General features: G+C 44.1%; 1 protein-coding gene across 4 annotated transcripts in view; it reads right to left on the bottom strand.

Annotated features, from left to right (window-relative positions):
- Window positions 1–14,169, bottom strand: part of NSUN6 (NOP2/Sun RNA methyltransferase family member 6) — a 78,843-nt gene that overhangs the window by 19,147 nt on the left and 45,527 nt on the right. For all 4 annotated transcript variants that reach the window (XM_025397257.1, XM_025397258.1, XM_025397259.1 and 1 more), the window contains one exon: window positions 7,232–7,376. In XM_025397257.1, the coding sequence (XP_025253042.1) occupies window positions 7,232–7,376 (145 nt within the window). The remainder of the gene's footprint in view (window positions 1–7,231; window positions 7,377–14,169) is intronic.

Genomic DNA, 14,169 nt, shown 5'->3' with positions numbered 1-14,169 from the left:
AGCCTATACTGGCTTATCCTCACCCTAAGACATTAAAACAGTTGCAGGGGTTCCTTGGAATCACTGGCTTTTGTAGACTATGGATTCCTGGATACAGCGAGATAGCAGGCCCCTCTATACTTTAATCAAGGAAACCCAGAGGGCAATTACTCATCTAGCAGAATGGGAACCAGAGGCAGAAACAGCCTTCAAAACTTTAAAGCAGACCCTAGTACAAGCTCCAACTTTAAGCCTTCCCACAGGACATCTCTCAATATGTCACAGAGAGAGCCGGGATAGCTCTTGAAGTCCTTACTCAGACTCAGGGGACAACCCCACAACCAGTGGCAGACCTAAGTAAGGAAATTGATGTAGTAGCAAAAAGTTGGCCTCACTGTTTACAGGTAGTTGCAGCGGTGGCCGTCTTAGTGTCAGAGGCTATCAAGATAATACAAGGAAAGGATCTCACTGTCTGGACTACTCATGATGTAAATGGCAAAGCTGGTGCCAAAGGAAGTTTATGGCTATCAGACAACTGCCTACCTAGATACCAGGCGCTACTCCTTGAGGGACTGGTGCTTCAAATGCATACATGGATGGCCCTCAACCCTGCCACTTTTCTCCCAGAGGATGGGGAACCAATCAAGCCTGACTGCCACCAAATTATAGTCCAGACTTCCGCCGCCCAAGATGATCTCTTAGAAGTCCCCTTAGCTAATCTTGACCTTAACCTACATACTGATGAAAGTTCATTTGTGGAGAATGGGATACGAAGGGCAGGTTATGCCATAGTTAGTGATGTATCCGTACTTGAAAGCAAGCCTCTTGCCCCAGGGACCAGCACCCAGTCAGCAGAACTAGTGGCACTTACCCAAGCCTTAGAACTGGGAAAGGGAAAAAGAATAAATGTGTATACGGATAGCAATTATGCTTATCTAATCCTACATGCCCATGCTGCAATATGGAAAGAAAGGGAGTTCCTAACCTCTGGGGGAACCCTCATTAAACACTACAAGGAAATTATAGAGTTTTTGCACTCAGTGCAAAAACCCAAGGAGATGGCAGGCTTACACTGCTGAAGCCATCAAAAGGGGAAGGAGAAGAGAGAATAGCAGCATAAGCAGCTGGCAGAAGCAGGGAAAGACCAGTAGAAAGGAAAGAGAGAAAGAGATAGCAAGTCAGAGAAAGAGAGAGGAAGAAACAGGAGAGACAAAGAGAGAGTCAAAGAAGACAGAAAAAGGGAGTCAGAGAGAAAGAGAGACAAAGGACAAGTCGAAGAGAAAGAAAGAGAGATGGAAGTAGTAAAGAAAAAACAGCGTACCCTATTCCTTTAAAAGCCAGGGTAAATTTCTATCTACCCAGCCAAGGTATATTCTTCTTATGTGGAACATCGACCTGTATCTGCCTCCCCACTAACTGGACAGGCACCTGCCCCTTAGTCTAAATCCCAACATTAATATTGCCCCAGGAAATCAGACCTTATCAGTACCCCTCAAAGCTCAAGTCCATCAGCACAGAGCCATACAACTAATACCCCTACTTATAGGGTTAGGCATGGCTACTGCTACAGGAACTGGAATAGCCAGTTTATCTACTTGATTATCCTAGTACCACACACTCTCTCAAAGGATTTCTCAGACAGTTTGCAAGAAATAACGAAATCTATCCTTACTCTACAATCCCAAATAGACTCTTTAGCAGCAGTGACTCTCCAAAACCACAGAGGCCTAGACCTCCTCACTGCTGAGAAAGGAGGACTTTGCACCTTCTTAGGGGAAGGGTGTTGTTTTTACACTAACCAGTCAGGGATAGTATGAGATGTCGCCCGGCATTTACAGGAGGCTTCTGAAATCAGACAATGCCTTTCAAATTCTTACACCAACCTCCGGAGTGGGGCAACATGGCTTCTCCCCTTTCTAGGTCCCATGGCAGCCATCTTGCTGTTACTCCCCTTTGGGCCCCATATCTTTAACCTTCTTGTTAAATTTGTTTCCTCTAGAATCACGGCCATCAAGCAACAGATGGTCTTACAAATGGAACCCCAAATGAGTTCAACTAACAACTTCTACCAAGGACCCCTGGACCAACCTGCTGGCACTTTCACTGGCCTAGAGAGCTCCCCTCTGGAGGACACCACAACGCAGGGCCCCTTCATCACCCCATCCAGCAGGAAGTAGCTAGAGGGATCATTGGCCAAATTCCCAACAGCAGTTGGGGTGTCCTGTTAAGAGGGGGATTGAGAGGTGACAACGTGCTAGCAGCCCTCGCTCTTGGCACCTCCTCGGCCTCGGCATCCACTCTGGTAGTGCTTGAGGAGCCCTTCAGTCCACCACGGCACTGTGGGAGCCCCTCTCTGGGCTGGCTGAGGCCGGAGCCACCTCCCTCTGCTTGCGGGGAAGTGTGGAAGGAGAGGCACAGGCACTCACGGCCCAGTGCGAGTTTCAGTGCGCGCAGGCTCAGCGGCCCGCACATGGAGCAGCAGGTGATGCCGGCCCAGGGCAGTGAGGGGCTTAGTACCTGAGCCAGCAGCTGCGGAGGTTGCACCAGGTCCCCTAGCAGTGCCGGCCCACCATCGCTGCACTCAAGTTCTCGCCAGGCCTCAGTTGTCTCCCCACGGGGCAGGGCTCAGGACCTGCAGCCTGCCATGCCCGAACTCCTCGCCCAGCTCCCGTGGTGGACTCCTGCGCAGCCTGAGCCTCCCCGACGAGCACTGCCCCCTGCTCCACGGTGCGCAGTCCCATCGACCACCCAAGTGTTGAGGAGTGCAGGCGCAACTCGGGACTGGCAGGTAGCTCTACCTGCAGCCCTGGTGCAGGATCCCATAGGTGAAGCCAGCTGGGCTCCTGAGTCTAGTGGGAACATGGAGAACTTTTATGTCTAGCTAAGGGATCGTAAAGACACCATTCAGCACTCTGTATCTAGCTCAGGATTTGTGAATATACCATTCAGTACTCTGTATCTAGCTAAGCTATTGGGGACTCGGAGAACTTTCTGTCTAGTACTCTGTGTCTAGCTAAAGGATTGTAAACACACCAATCAGCACTCTATGTCTAGCTCAGGGTTTGTAAATACACCAATTGATACTCTGTATCTAGCTAACCTAGTGGGGACCTGGAGAACTTTTCTGTCTGGCACTCTGTGTCTAGCTCAAGGATTGTAAACACACCAATCAGCACTCTGTCAAAACGGACCAAACGGCTCTCTGTAAAATGGACCAATCAGCTCTCTGTAAAACAGACCAATCAGCTCTCTGTAAAATGGACCAATCAGCAGGATGTGGGTGGGGTCACATAAGGGAATAAAAGCAGGCTGCCCAAGTCAGCAGTGGCAACCTGCTCGGGTCCCCTTCCACACCAGTGGAAGCTTTGTTCTTTTGCTCATTGCAATAAATCTTGCTGCTGCTCACTCTTTAGGTCCACACCGCCTTTATGAGCTGTAACACTCACCACGAAGGTCTGCAGCTTCACTCCTGAAGCCAGCGAAACCACGAACCCACCCACCGGGAGGAACAAACAACTCCAGGCGCGCCGCTTTTAAGAGCTGTAACACTAACTGCGAAGGTCTGCAGCTTCACTCCTGTCAGCGAGACCATGAACCCACCAGAAGGAAGAAGCTCCAAACACATCTGAACGTCTGAAGGAACAAACTCCGGACACATCATCTTTAAGAACTGTAACACTCACTGTGAGGGTCCGCGGCTTCATTCTTGAAGTCAACGAGACCAAGAACACACCAATTCCGGACACACTAGGAGCTCCATGAGAAGAATCAGCTAAACCAAAGACCAGAGAAGTTTATGAGAGAATCAAGGTATGAGACAGTGAGAAGAGCCTTCTAGGTTGGGAAAAACCTCACAGACTGGTCAGAAAGATGACCTATGCAAAGGATCTCATATTCATTGGATCAGATGGTGGCACAACTTATGTCCCAGGGCACTGTTGAAAAGAATAAAGCAATCAATCTGCAATTAGTGGAGGGTAACAGTGCTTTGTAATGCCAACTGAAGCACACAGTTTAACACAAAGAGCAGGGAAAGAGACAAAGTGAGCCCTGCTAAAACTAAAACCACTGTGATCCCAGGATTACTATGCCCATGTCAAAAAAGCCACTGAAGAATGTCATCTCAGCTGCACATGCTGAAGGAATACAGTTTACCAAAATAGTGTCATAGAGCCATGACAGTAAACAAATAAGCAAACTATCACCACAAGCCTGGGGAGGAGGAGAATTAGCATTCAAGTTGTTACAATGTATTTGTCAGGCCTGTGAGCCGAAGCTCAGCCATTATAACCCCTGTGACCTGCACATACACATCCAGGTGGCCTGCAGGAGCCAAGAAGTCTGGAGCAAAGAAAAACCACAAAGAAGTAAAACAGCCAGTTCCTGCCTTAACTGATTAACTAAAATTATACTATTTTACTATTGTGACTTGTCCTTGCGCTACCTTAGCTGATCAACTTTGTGACGTTCTTCTTCTGGACAATAAGTCTTATGATCTCTCCACCATGCATCTTGCAACCCCTCCTCTGCTAACAATAGATAACCACCTTTTACTGTAATTTGCCCTTACCTACCCAACTCCTATAAAGCAACCCTTTCCCCATCTCCCTTTGCTGACTCTTTGGACTCAGCCCACCCACTCCCAGGTGAATTAAAAGCTTTACTGCTCACACAAAGCCTGTTTGGTGTCTCTTCACACGGATGCGCTTGACAGTATTACCTAAAATGTGCCGGTTTTCAGTCGGAAAAAAAATAAGAGATATGCGAAGAAAAAGGGAAGTGTGACCTATTGGTAGGGGAAATAAAAGCAGCAAACAAAAGTTAACTTTGAGAGAGTTTAGCTGCCAGATTTAGTAGGCAACAACTTTAAAGCAGCCAATAAAAATATGTTCAAAGAATTAAAAAAAAGGAAAACACGCTTAAAAAAGTAAAGGGAGATATGGTCGTCATGTTTCATCAAATAGAGAATATCGACAGAGGGAAATTTTTAAAAAAGGAAATCAAGATGTTGAAAGTACAATTCTTAAAAATTCCACTAGAGGGGCTCAATCAGTTAGGCTGACAGAAAAAAATGAGTGTACTTGAAGACAGATGAATACAGATTACGTAATCTTGTAACTGAGTGCTTGCATTTTTCCAAGAAAAAAGGAATGAATTACTATTTTAAAAATTATTTTCTGTTATCTTCTCCCCTTTCCCCATTCCTGTTTGTTTCCTACTTAGCCCTTCAGAAATGCAAATTTAACCTTTTACACACTTTCCCCTCACCAGACATTCTCTGCAGGGCAAGTTCTTCTAACTAAGCCTCCAAGACACATCTCTCCTAGAGAATTAACAGTTAATTGGCAGACCAAACCATACTGGCCAGTGAACTTTCACCCCCAGGAGGTGGTCTTGAAACTTCCACCCTCGAGGGGTTGCCACTCTTGTGGGGAGTAGGGGGGACTTCCATCCACCAGGAGAACATATCCCAATCATGCCTGCTTGGCCACTTTTACAACTTATTTCTGCCCAGGAAGGTGCCAATTAAACTGTTAGATTAGGCACCAGCTAGCAGTGGGAGCCCTGCCCTCCTTCACTTCCCCATTTACCTTATAAAAGTGTCTGCTTTCTGCTCCAAAGGTGAAGCAGCACATATAAAGGCAGGATGCTTTGTGCCTCATTCCCTAAGCCAGCTTTGGAATAAACCATTTTCCTAGTACCAGATCTTACTCTTGTTTATCAGACTCTAAATGCAGCATGCAGCTAACCTGCTTTTTGGTTATAATCTGAAGGTCAGAGAGATATAACAATGAAGACAAATCACCATAAACTTCAGAGAAATGTGTGACATTATTAAGACAACTTAGGTACTATTAACACAACTTAGGTAGTCCCAAAAGGAAAGAAAGAAAAAAAGGTAGGAAAATATTCAAAAAATTATGGCTGAAAATGACCAATATTTGATGAAAAGCAATCTACACATCCAAAAGGAACAACTAGCTCTGAGGTGGACAAATGCAAAAAGATCCACAACCAGATACATCATCGTAAAAATGTTGAAAGTCAAAAGAAAAGAGAAAATGTTAAAGGCAGCAAGGGAAAAACAACTCGTCATGTACTAGGGAACTGTAAAAGATTAGCAGGTGATGGTTAATCTAGAACAATGGAGCCCCAAAGATGGTAACATGACATATTCAAAGTAGAGAAAGAAAAAAAAAAGAAAAAACCTGTCAACCAAGAATTTAATATTCAGTAAAACTATCTTTCAAAAATAAAGACCTATTTCAAAATAGGTCTTTCAAAAGTAGAGACCTATTTTTAAAAAGAGAGAGAGAGAAGGACCTAACAGACACATAAATAGCCAACAGGTATATGAAAAAATGCCCAACATCACTAATCATCAGGAAAATGCAAATCAAAACCACAATGAGATATCACCTCACCCCAGTTAAAATGGCTATCATAAAAACACACATACAAAATAATATATGCTGGCAAGGATGCAGAGAAAAGCAAACTCTTTTACACTGTTGGTAAGAATGTAAATTAATACAGCCATTATGTAAAATGGTATGGAGGTTCTTCAAAAATAAATAGAACTACCATATTATCCAGTAATCCTACTACTGGGTATACAGAAAAAGGAATTTAAATCAGCATGTCAAAGAGATATCTGCACTCTCATCCCAACAGTCAAGATACGGAATCCATCAAGAAATGAATGGATAAAGGAAATGTGGTACATATACACAATGGAATACCATTCAGCCTTTAAAACAAAAAGAAATTATGTCATTTGCAACAAAATAGATAAACCTGGAAGACATTATATTATGCTAAGTGAAACAAGCCAGGAAGTGAAGGACAAATATTACAGGATCTCACTTAAGTGGGGAATCTAAAAAAGTCAAACTCATAGAAACAGAGTAGAATAGTTGTTACCAGAGGCTGGGGGAGGAAGGAGGAGAAAAGAATGGGGAGAAGTTGTTTAAAGGGTACAAAGTTTCAGTTGGACAGGAGGAGTAAGTTTTTGAGATCTACTGCACAGCATGGTGACTATACTAACGTATTTTGTTATTTCAAAGCTGCTAAGAGAGTAAATTTCAAATTCCCACAAGACAAGGATAAGTACAGTGATGGATATGTTAATTAGCTTGCTTTAATCATTTCGCATTGTATACAAAATCATATACATGTCAAAACATCACACTGTATGCAACAAATATATATGATTTGTCAATTAAAAAGTAAGAAAATCAAAATATCTCACCTTCTGTGTCCTCCACCATATCAAGTTTAACCGCCTTTGTTCCATCAAAACAAAATGCCCTGATGGAATTCAGCCCTAACAATAAGGCATTCTGCTTTATTTTTTCTACTTTGCTGAAGATTTTATCCAGTGCTATAACTTCTCCCTAAAAAAAACCAAAACACACACACAGAGAAAAAAAAAAAAAAAAAAAAGAACACTATAAATCCAAAGCAGTCAAGTCATAAAATCAATGAGAAAAACTGATGAAAAATTATGGTCTTTTCCACCATCCTCCCATCCCTACTTTAAAACCTCTATCCATTAACCAAATGTATGTGTCCGGAATTTATTCCTTCCAGTGGGTTCTTGGTCCCTCTGACTTCAGGAATGAAGCCACTGGATGGGTGTGGTGGCTCACGCCTCTAATCCCAGCACTTTGGGAGGCCACGGCGGGCAGATCATGAGGTCAGGAGATTGAGACCATCCTGGATAACAAGGTGAAACCCCATCTCTACTAAAAATACAAAAAATTAGCCGGGTGTGGTGGCACGCACCTGTAGTCCCAGCTACTCAGGAGGCTGAGGCAGGAGAATGGTGTGAAATCGGGAGATGGAGCTTGCAGTGAGCCGAGATCGCACCACTGTACTCTAGGCTGGGCGAGAGAGCGAGGCTCATCTCAAAATAAATAAATAAATAAATAAATAAATAAATAATTTTTAAAAACATAAAAAAAAAGAAAGAAGCTGCAGACCCTCGTGGTGTTACAGTTCTTAAGGATGGTGTGTCTGGAGTTTGTTCCTCCAGATGCTCAGATGTGTCTAGTGTTTCTTCCTTCCGGGGGGTTTGTGGTCTTGCTGACTTCAGGAGTGAAGTCACAGACCTTCGCAGTGAGTGTTATAGCTCATAAAGGCAGTGCAGACCCAAAGAGTGAGCAGCAGCAGGATTTATCATGAAGAGCAAAAGAACAAAGCTTTCACAGCGTGGAAGGGAACCCCAGCGGGTTGCCACTGCTGGCTCGGGTGGCCAAGCTTTTATTCCCTTATTTGGCCCTGCCCACATCCTGCTGATTGATCCATTTGACAGAGCACTGATTGGTCCATTTTACAGAGCACTGACTGGTCCATTGGTGCGTTGGTGCGTTTACAATCCTTTAGCTAGACACAGAGCACTGATTGGTGCGTTTACAATCCTCTAGCTCGACAAAAAAGTTCTCCAAGTCCCCACTCCACCCAGGAAGTCCAGCTGGCTTCACTTCTCATGTATATCCAATTTACATTAAATACTTGTGTCATTCCATTAAGAAAATACACATTCTTGCCAGAAAAATAATCTTATAATGACTAGCAACTTTTAATCAACAAAACTCAAAACCAAGAAGTATTTGTAATCTTCTAAAGAAACTTAAAAACACCCACTGGAGGCAAACATTAAAAATCACCAATTTGATGTGCCTTGTTCACCTCTGGACAAACACGAGCTAATGCTATTAGACAACGGCCTTAAAGTGCTTTGAGATGCAAATGAATGCTACTTGTAAAATTGGTCATTTTAATATTTTCCAGCTAGCCACATAAAATTCCTGTGAATTCTGGCAACCAAAACTGGAAAAATATGAGCCAAAACCTCTGTATAGCATAGCAAAATATTCTGGTGTGGTATAAAACGCAGTTCAAGAAAATTTTATGTAGTAACACTTTAAGTCAAAGTCAATAAAGATAAGAGGTAAAAATTTCGGAGGGCCAAGATACCTGAATAGAAACAGCTCCAGTCTGCAGTTCCCAGCAAGACCAACGCAGAAGGCTAGTGATTTCTGCATTTCTAACTGAGGTACCCAGTTCATCTCATTGGGACTGTTAGGCAGTGGGTGCAACCCATGGAGAGCAAGCGGAAGTAGGGTTGGGCGCCATTTATCCAGGAAGTGCAAGCAGCTGGGGGACCTCCCTCCCCCAGTCAAGGGAAGCTGTGAGGAACAAACTATGCTACCTATCCTGGGTACTATGCTTTTCCCATGGTTTTTGCAATCCACAGATCAGGATATTCCCTCATGAGCCTACACAAGAACCCTGGGTTTCAAGCACAAAACTGGGCAGCCATTTGGGCAGGCACCGAGCTAGCTGCAGGAGTTTTTTTTGTATGCCAGTGGCACCTGGAACCCTGGTGAGACAGAACCGTTTACTCCCCTGGGAAGGGGGCTGATACCAGGGAGCCAAGTGGTCTCACTCAGCAGGTCCCACTGTCATGGAGCCCAGCAAGCTAAAAATCACTGGCTTGAAATTCTCACAGCCAGAACAGCAGTCTGAAGTCAACATGGGACGATCGAGCTTGGTAGGCATCCACCATTACTGAGTCTTCAGTAGGCTGTTTTCCCCTGACAATGCTAAGAAAACTGGAAGGTTTGGACTGGGCAGAATTGACCACAGTGCAGCAAAGCGGTTGTGGCCACACTGCTTCTCTAGATTCCTCCTCACAGGGCAGGGCATCTCTGAAGGAAAGGCAGCAGCCCTACTCAGGGGCTTACAGATAAAACTCTCATCTCCCTGAGACAGAGCACCTGCGGGGGGAGGTGGCTGTGGGCGCAGCTTCAGCAGACTCAATCTTTCCAGCCTGCCGCCTCTGAAGAGAGAAGCTGATCCTGACAAAGGGGATTCTCCAAGCACAGTGTACCAGCTCTGCTAAGGGACAGATTGCCTCAAGTGGGTCCCTGATCCTCATGCCTCCTGACTAGGAGAGATCACCCAAAAGGGGTTAACAGACACCTCATGCAGGAGAGCTCTGGCTACTAGCATCAGGGCAGTGCCCTCTGGGATGAACCTTCCAGAGGAAGGAGCAAGCAGCAATCTTTGCTGTTCTGCAGCCTCCACTGGTGATACCCAGGCAAACAGGGCCTGGGGTGGACCTCCAGTAAACCACAGCAGACCTCCAGAGGAGGGGCCTGACTCTTAGAAGAAAAACTAACAAACAGAAAGCAACAATATCAACAAAAAAGACCCCCCACAACAATCCCATCCAAAGGTCATCAGCCTCAAAGATCAAAGGTATATAAATCCATGAAGATAAGGAAAAGCCAGCACAAAAATGCTGAAAATTCCAAAAACCAGAATGCCTCTTCTCCAAATAATCGCAACTTCTCTCCAGCAAGGGAACAAAACTGGACAGAGAATGAGATTGACAAACTGACAGAAGTAGGCTTCAGAAGGTGGGTAATAACATACTTCTCCGAGCTAAAGGAGCATGTTCTAACCCAACACAAGGAAGCTAAGAACCTTGATAAAAGGTTACAGGAATGGTTAACTAAAATAACAGTTTAGAGAGGAACATAAATGACCTGATGGAGCTGAAAAACACAGCACGAGAACTTCTTGAAGCATACACAAGTATTAATAAACAAATCAATCAACTGGAAGGACATCAGAGACTATTTATGCCTTGCTGATATAAGGCATAAAGACAAGATTAGAGAAAAAAGAATGAAAAGGAACAAACAAATCTTCCAAGAAATATGGGGACTACATGTAAAGACCAAAGCCATGATTGACTGGCATACCTGAAAGTGACAGGGAGAATGGACCAAGTTGGAAAACACACTTTAGGATATTATCCAGAAGAACTTCCCCAACCAAGCAAGACAGGCCCACATTCAAATTAAAAAAATACAGGGAACACCACTAAGACACCCCTCAAGAAGAGCAACCCCAAGACACATAATCAGATTTTCCAAGGTTGAAACAAAGGTTAAGGGCAGCCAGAAAGGTCAGGTCACCTACAAAGGGAAGCCCATCAGACTAATAGCAGATGTCTCTGCAGAAACCCTACAAGCCAAAATAGAATGGGGGCGAATATTCAACATTCTCAAAGAAAAGAGTTTTCAACCCAGAATTTCACATCCAGCCAAATTAAGTCTCAAAAGCAAAGGAGAAATAAAATCCTTCCCAGGCAAGCAAATGCTGAGGGATTTTGTCACCACCAGACCTGCCTTACAAGAGTTCCTGAAGGAAACACTAAATATGAAAAGGGAAAACCAGTAACAGCCACTGCAAAAAAACACCAAAATATAAAGATCAATGACACTATGAAGAAACTGCATCAACTAATGTGCAAAATAATGAGCTAGCATCATGATGACAGGATCAAATTCACACCTAACCATATTAACTTTAAATGTAAATGATTAAAGGCCTCAATTAAAATACACAGCCTGGAGTCAAGACCCATTGGTGTGCTGTATTCAGGAGACCCATCTCATGCAAAGATGCTCAAAATAAAGGAATGGAGGAATATTTACCAAGTAAATGGAAAGGAAAAAAAAGTAGGGGTTGCTATCCTAGTCTCTAGTAAAACAGACTTTAAACCAACAAAAATCAAAAAAGATAAAGAAGGGCATTACATAACGATAAAGGGGTCAATGCAACAAGAAGAGGTAACTATCCTAAATATATATGCACCCAATACAGGAGCACCCAGATTCATAAAACAAGTTCTTAGAGACCTACAAAGAGACTTAGACTCCCACACAATAATAATGGGAGAGTTTAATATTAGATCTGTTAATATTAGATCAATGAGACAGAAAATTAACAAGGATATTCAGGACTTGAACTCACCTCTGGATCAAGTGAACCTAATAGACATCTACAGAACTCTCCACCCCAAATCAACAGAATATACATTCTTCTCAGAGCCAAATAGCACTTATTCTAAAATCAACCACATAACTGGAAGTAAAACACTCCTCAGCAAATGCAAAAGAATGGAAATAAATAACAGTCTCTCAGACCACAGTGCAATCAAACTAGAACTCAGGATTAAGAAACTCACTCAAGGGGGCGTGCCCAAGATGGCCGAATAGGAACAGCTCCAGCCTCCAGCTCCCAGCATGAGAGACACAGAAGAAGGGCGATTTCTGCATTTTCAACTAAGGTACCAGGTTCATCTCACTAGGGAGTGCCAGAAAATCGGTGCTGGTCAGCTGGTGCAGCCCGACCAGCGAGAGCAGAAGCAGGGCAAGGCATCGCCTCACCTGGAAAGCACAAGGGGGAAGGGAATCCCTTTTCCTAGCCAAGGGAAACTGAGACAGACAACACCTGGAAAATTGGGTAACTCCCACCCTAACACTGCACTTTACCAAGGGTCTTAGCAAATGGCACACCAGGAGATTATATCCCACACCTGGCCCGGAGAGTCCCACGCCCATGGAGCTTCCCTCATTGCTAGCATAGCAGTCTGAGATCTAACTGCAACGCAGCAGCAAGGCTGGGGGAGGGACACCTGCCATTGCTGAGGCTTAAGTGGGTAAACAAAGGCACCTGGAAGCTCAAATTGGGTGGAGCCCACCATAGCTCAAGGAGGTCGGCCTGCCTCTGTAGACTCCTCCTCTGGGGACAGGACATAGCTAAACAAAAAGCAGCAGAAACCTTGGCAGAGGTAAATGCCCCTGTCTGATAGCTTTCAAGAGAGCAGTGGATCTCCCAGCACGGAGGTTGAGATCTGAGAACGGACAGACTGCCTGCTCAAGTTAGTCCCTCACCCCTGAGTAGCCTAACTGGGAGACATCCTCCACTAGGGGCAGACCTACACCTCATACCTCACATGGTGGGGTACATCGCTGAGATGAAGCTTCCAGAGCGAGAATCAGACAGCAACATTCGCTGTGCAGCAATATTCTATCTTCTGTAGCATCTGCTGCCGATACCCAGGCAAACAGGGTCTAGAGTGGACCCCAAGCATCTTCTGTAGCATCCGCTGCTGACACCCAGGCAAACAGGGTCTAGAGTGGACCCCAAGCAAACTCCAACAGACCTACAGCTGAGAGTCCTTACTGTTAGAAGGAAAACTAACAAACAGAAAGGACACCCACACCAAAACCCCATCAGTACGTCACCATCATCAAAGACCAAAGGCAGATAAAACCACAAACATGGGGAAAAAGCAGGGCAGAAAAGCTGGAAATTCAAAAAATCAGAGCGCATCTCCCCCTCCAAAGGAACGCAGCTCATTGCCAGTGACGGAACAAAGCTGGACGGAGAATGACATTGACAAGTTGAGAGAAGAAGGCTTCAGTCGATCAAACTTCTCAGAGCTAAAGGAGGAACTATGTAACCAGCACAAAGAAACTAAAAACCTTGAAAAAAGAATGGATGAATGGATAACTAGAATAATCAATGCAGAGAAGACTTTAAAGAACTGATAGAGATGAAAACCATGACACGAGAAATACTTGACAAATGCACAAGCTTCAGTAACTGACTCAATCAACTGGAAGAAAGCGATTGAAGATCAAATGCATGAAATGAAGCGAGAAGAGAAGTGTGGAGAAAAAAGAGTAAAAAGAAATGAACAAAGCCTCCAAGAAGTATGGGATTATGTGAAGACCAAATCTATGTCAGATTGGTGTGCCTGAAAGAGATGGGGAAAATCGAATCAAGTTGGAAAACACTCTGCAGGATATCATCCAGGAGAATTTCCCCAACCTAGTAAGGCAGGCCAACACTCAAATTCAGGAAATACAGAGAATGCCACAAAGATACTCCTCAAGAAGAACAACTCCAAGACACATAATTGTCAGATTCACCAAAGCTGAAATGAAGGAAAAAATGTTAAGGGCAAGCAGAGAGAAAGGTCGGGTTACACACAAAGGGAAGCCCATCAGACTAACAGCAGATCTCTCGGCAGAAACTCTCCAAGCCAGAAGAGAGTGGGGGCCAATATTCAACATTCTTAAAGAAAAGAATTTTAAACCCAGATTTCATATCCAGCCAAACTAAGTTTCATAAGTGAAGGAGAAATAAAATCCTTTACAGATAAGCAAATGCTTAGAGATTTTGTCACCACCAGGCTTGCCCTACAAGAGATCCTGAAGGAAGCACTAAACATGGAAAGGAACAACAGGTACCAGCCATTGCAAAAACATGTCAAAATGTAAAGTCCATCGATGCTAAGAAGAAACTGCATCAACTAGC

The sequence above is a fragment of the Theropithecus gelada genome, chromosome 9, assembly GCF_003255815.1.
Source record: "Theropithecus gelada isolate Dixy chromosome 9, Tgel_1.0, whole genome shotgun sequence".
Taxonomy (NCBI): domain Eukaryota; kingdom Metazoa; phylum Chordata; class Mammalia; order Primates; family Cercopithecidae; genus Theropithecus; species Theropithecus gelada.
The sequence above is the reverse complement of the archived record's forward strand: the minus strand, read 5'-3'. Positions and strand labels throughout refer to the sequence as shown.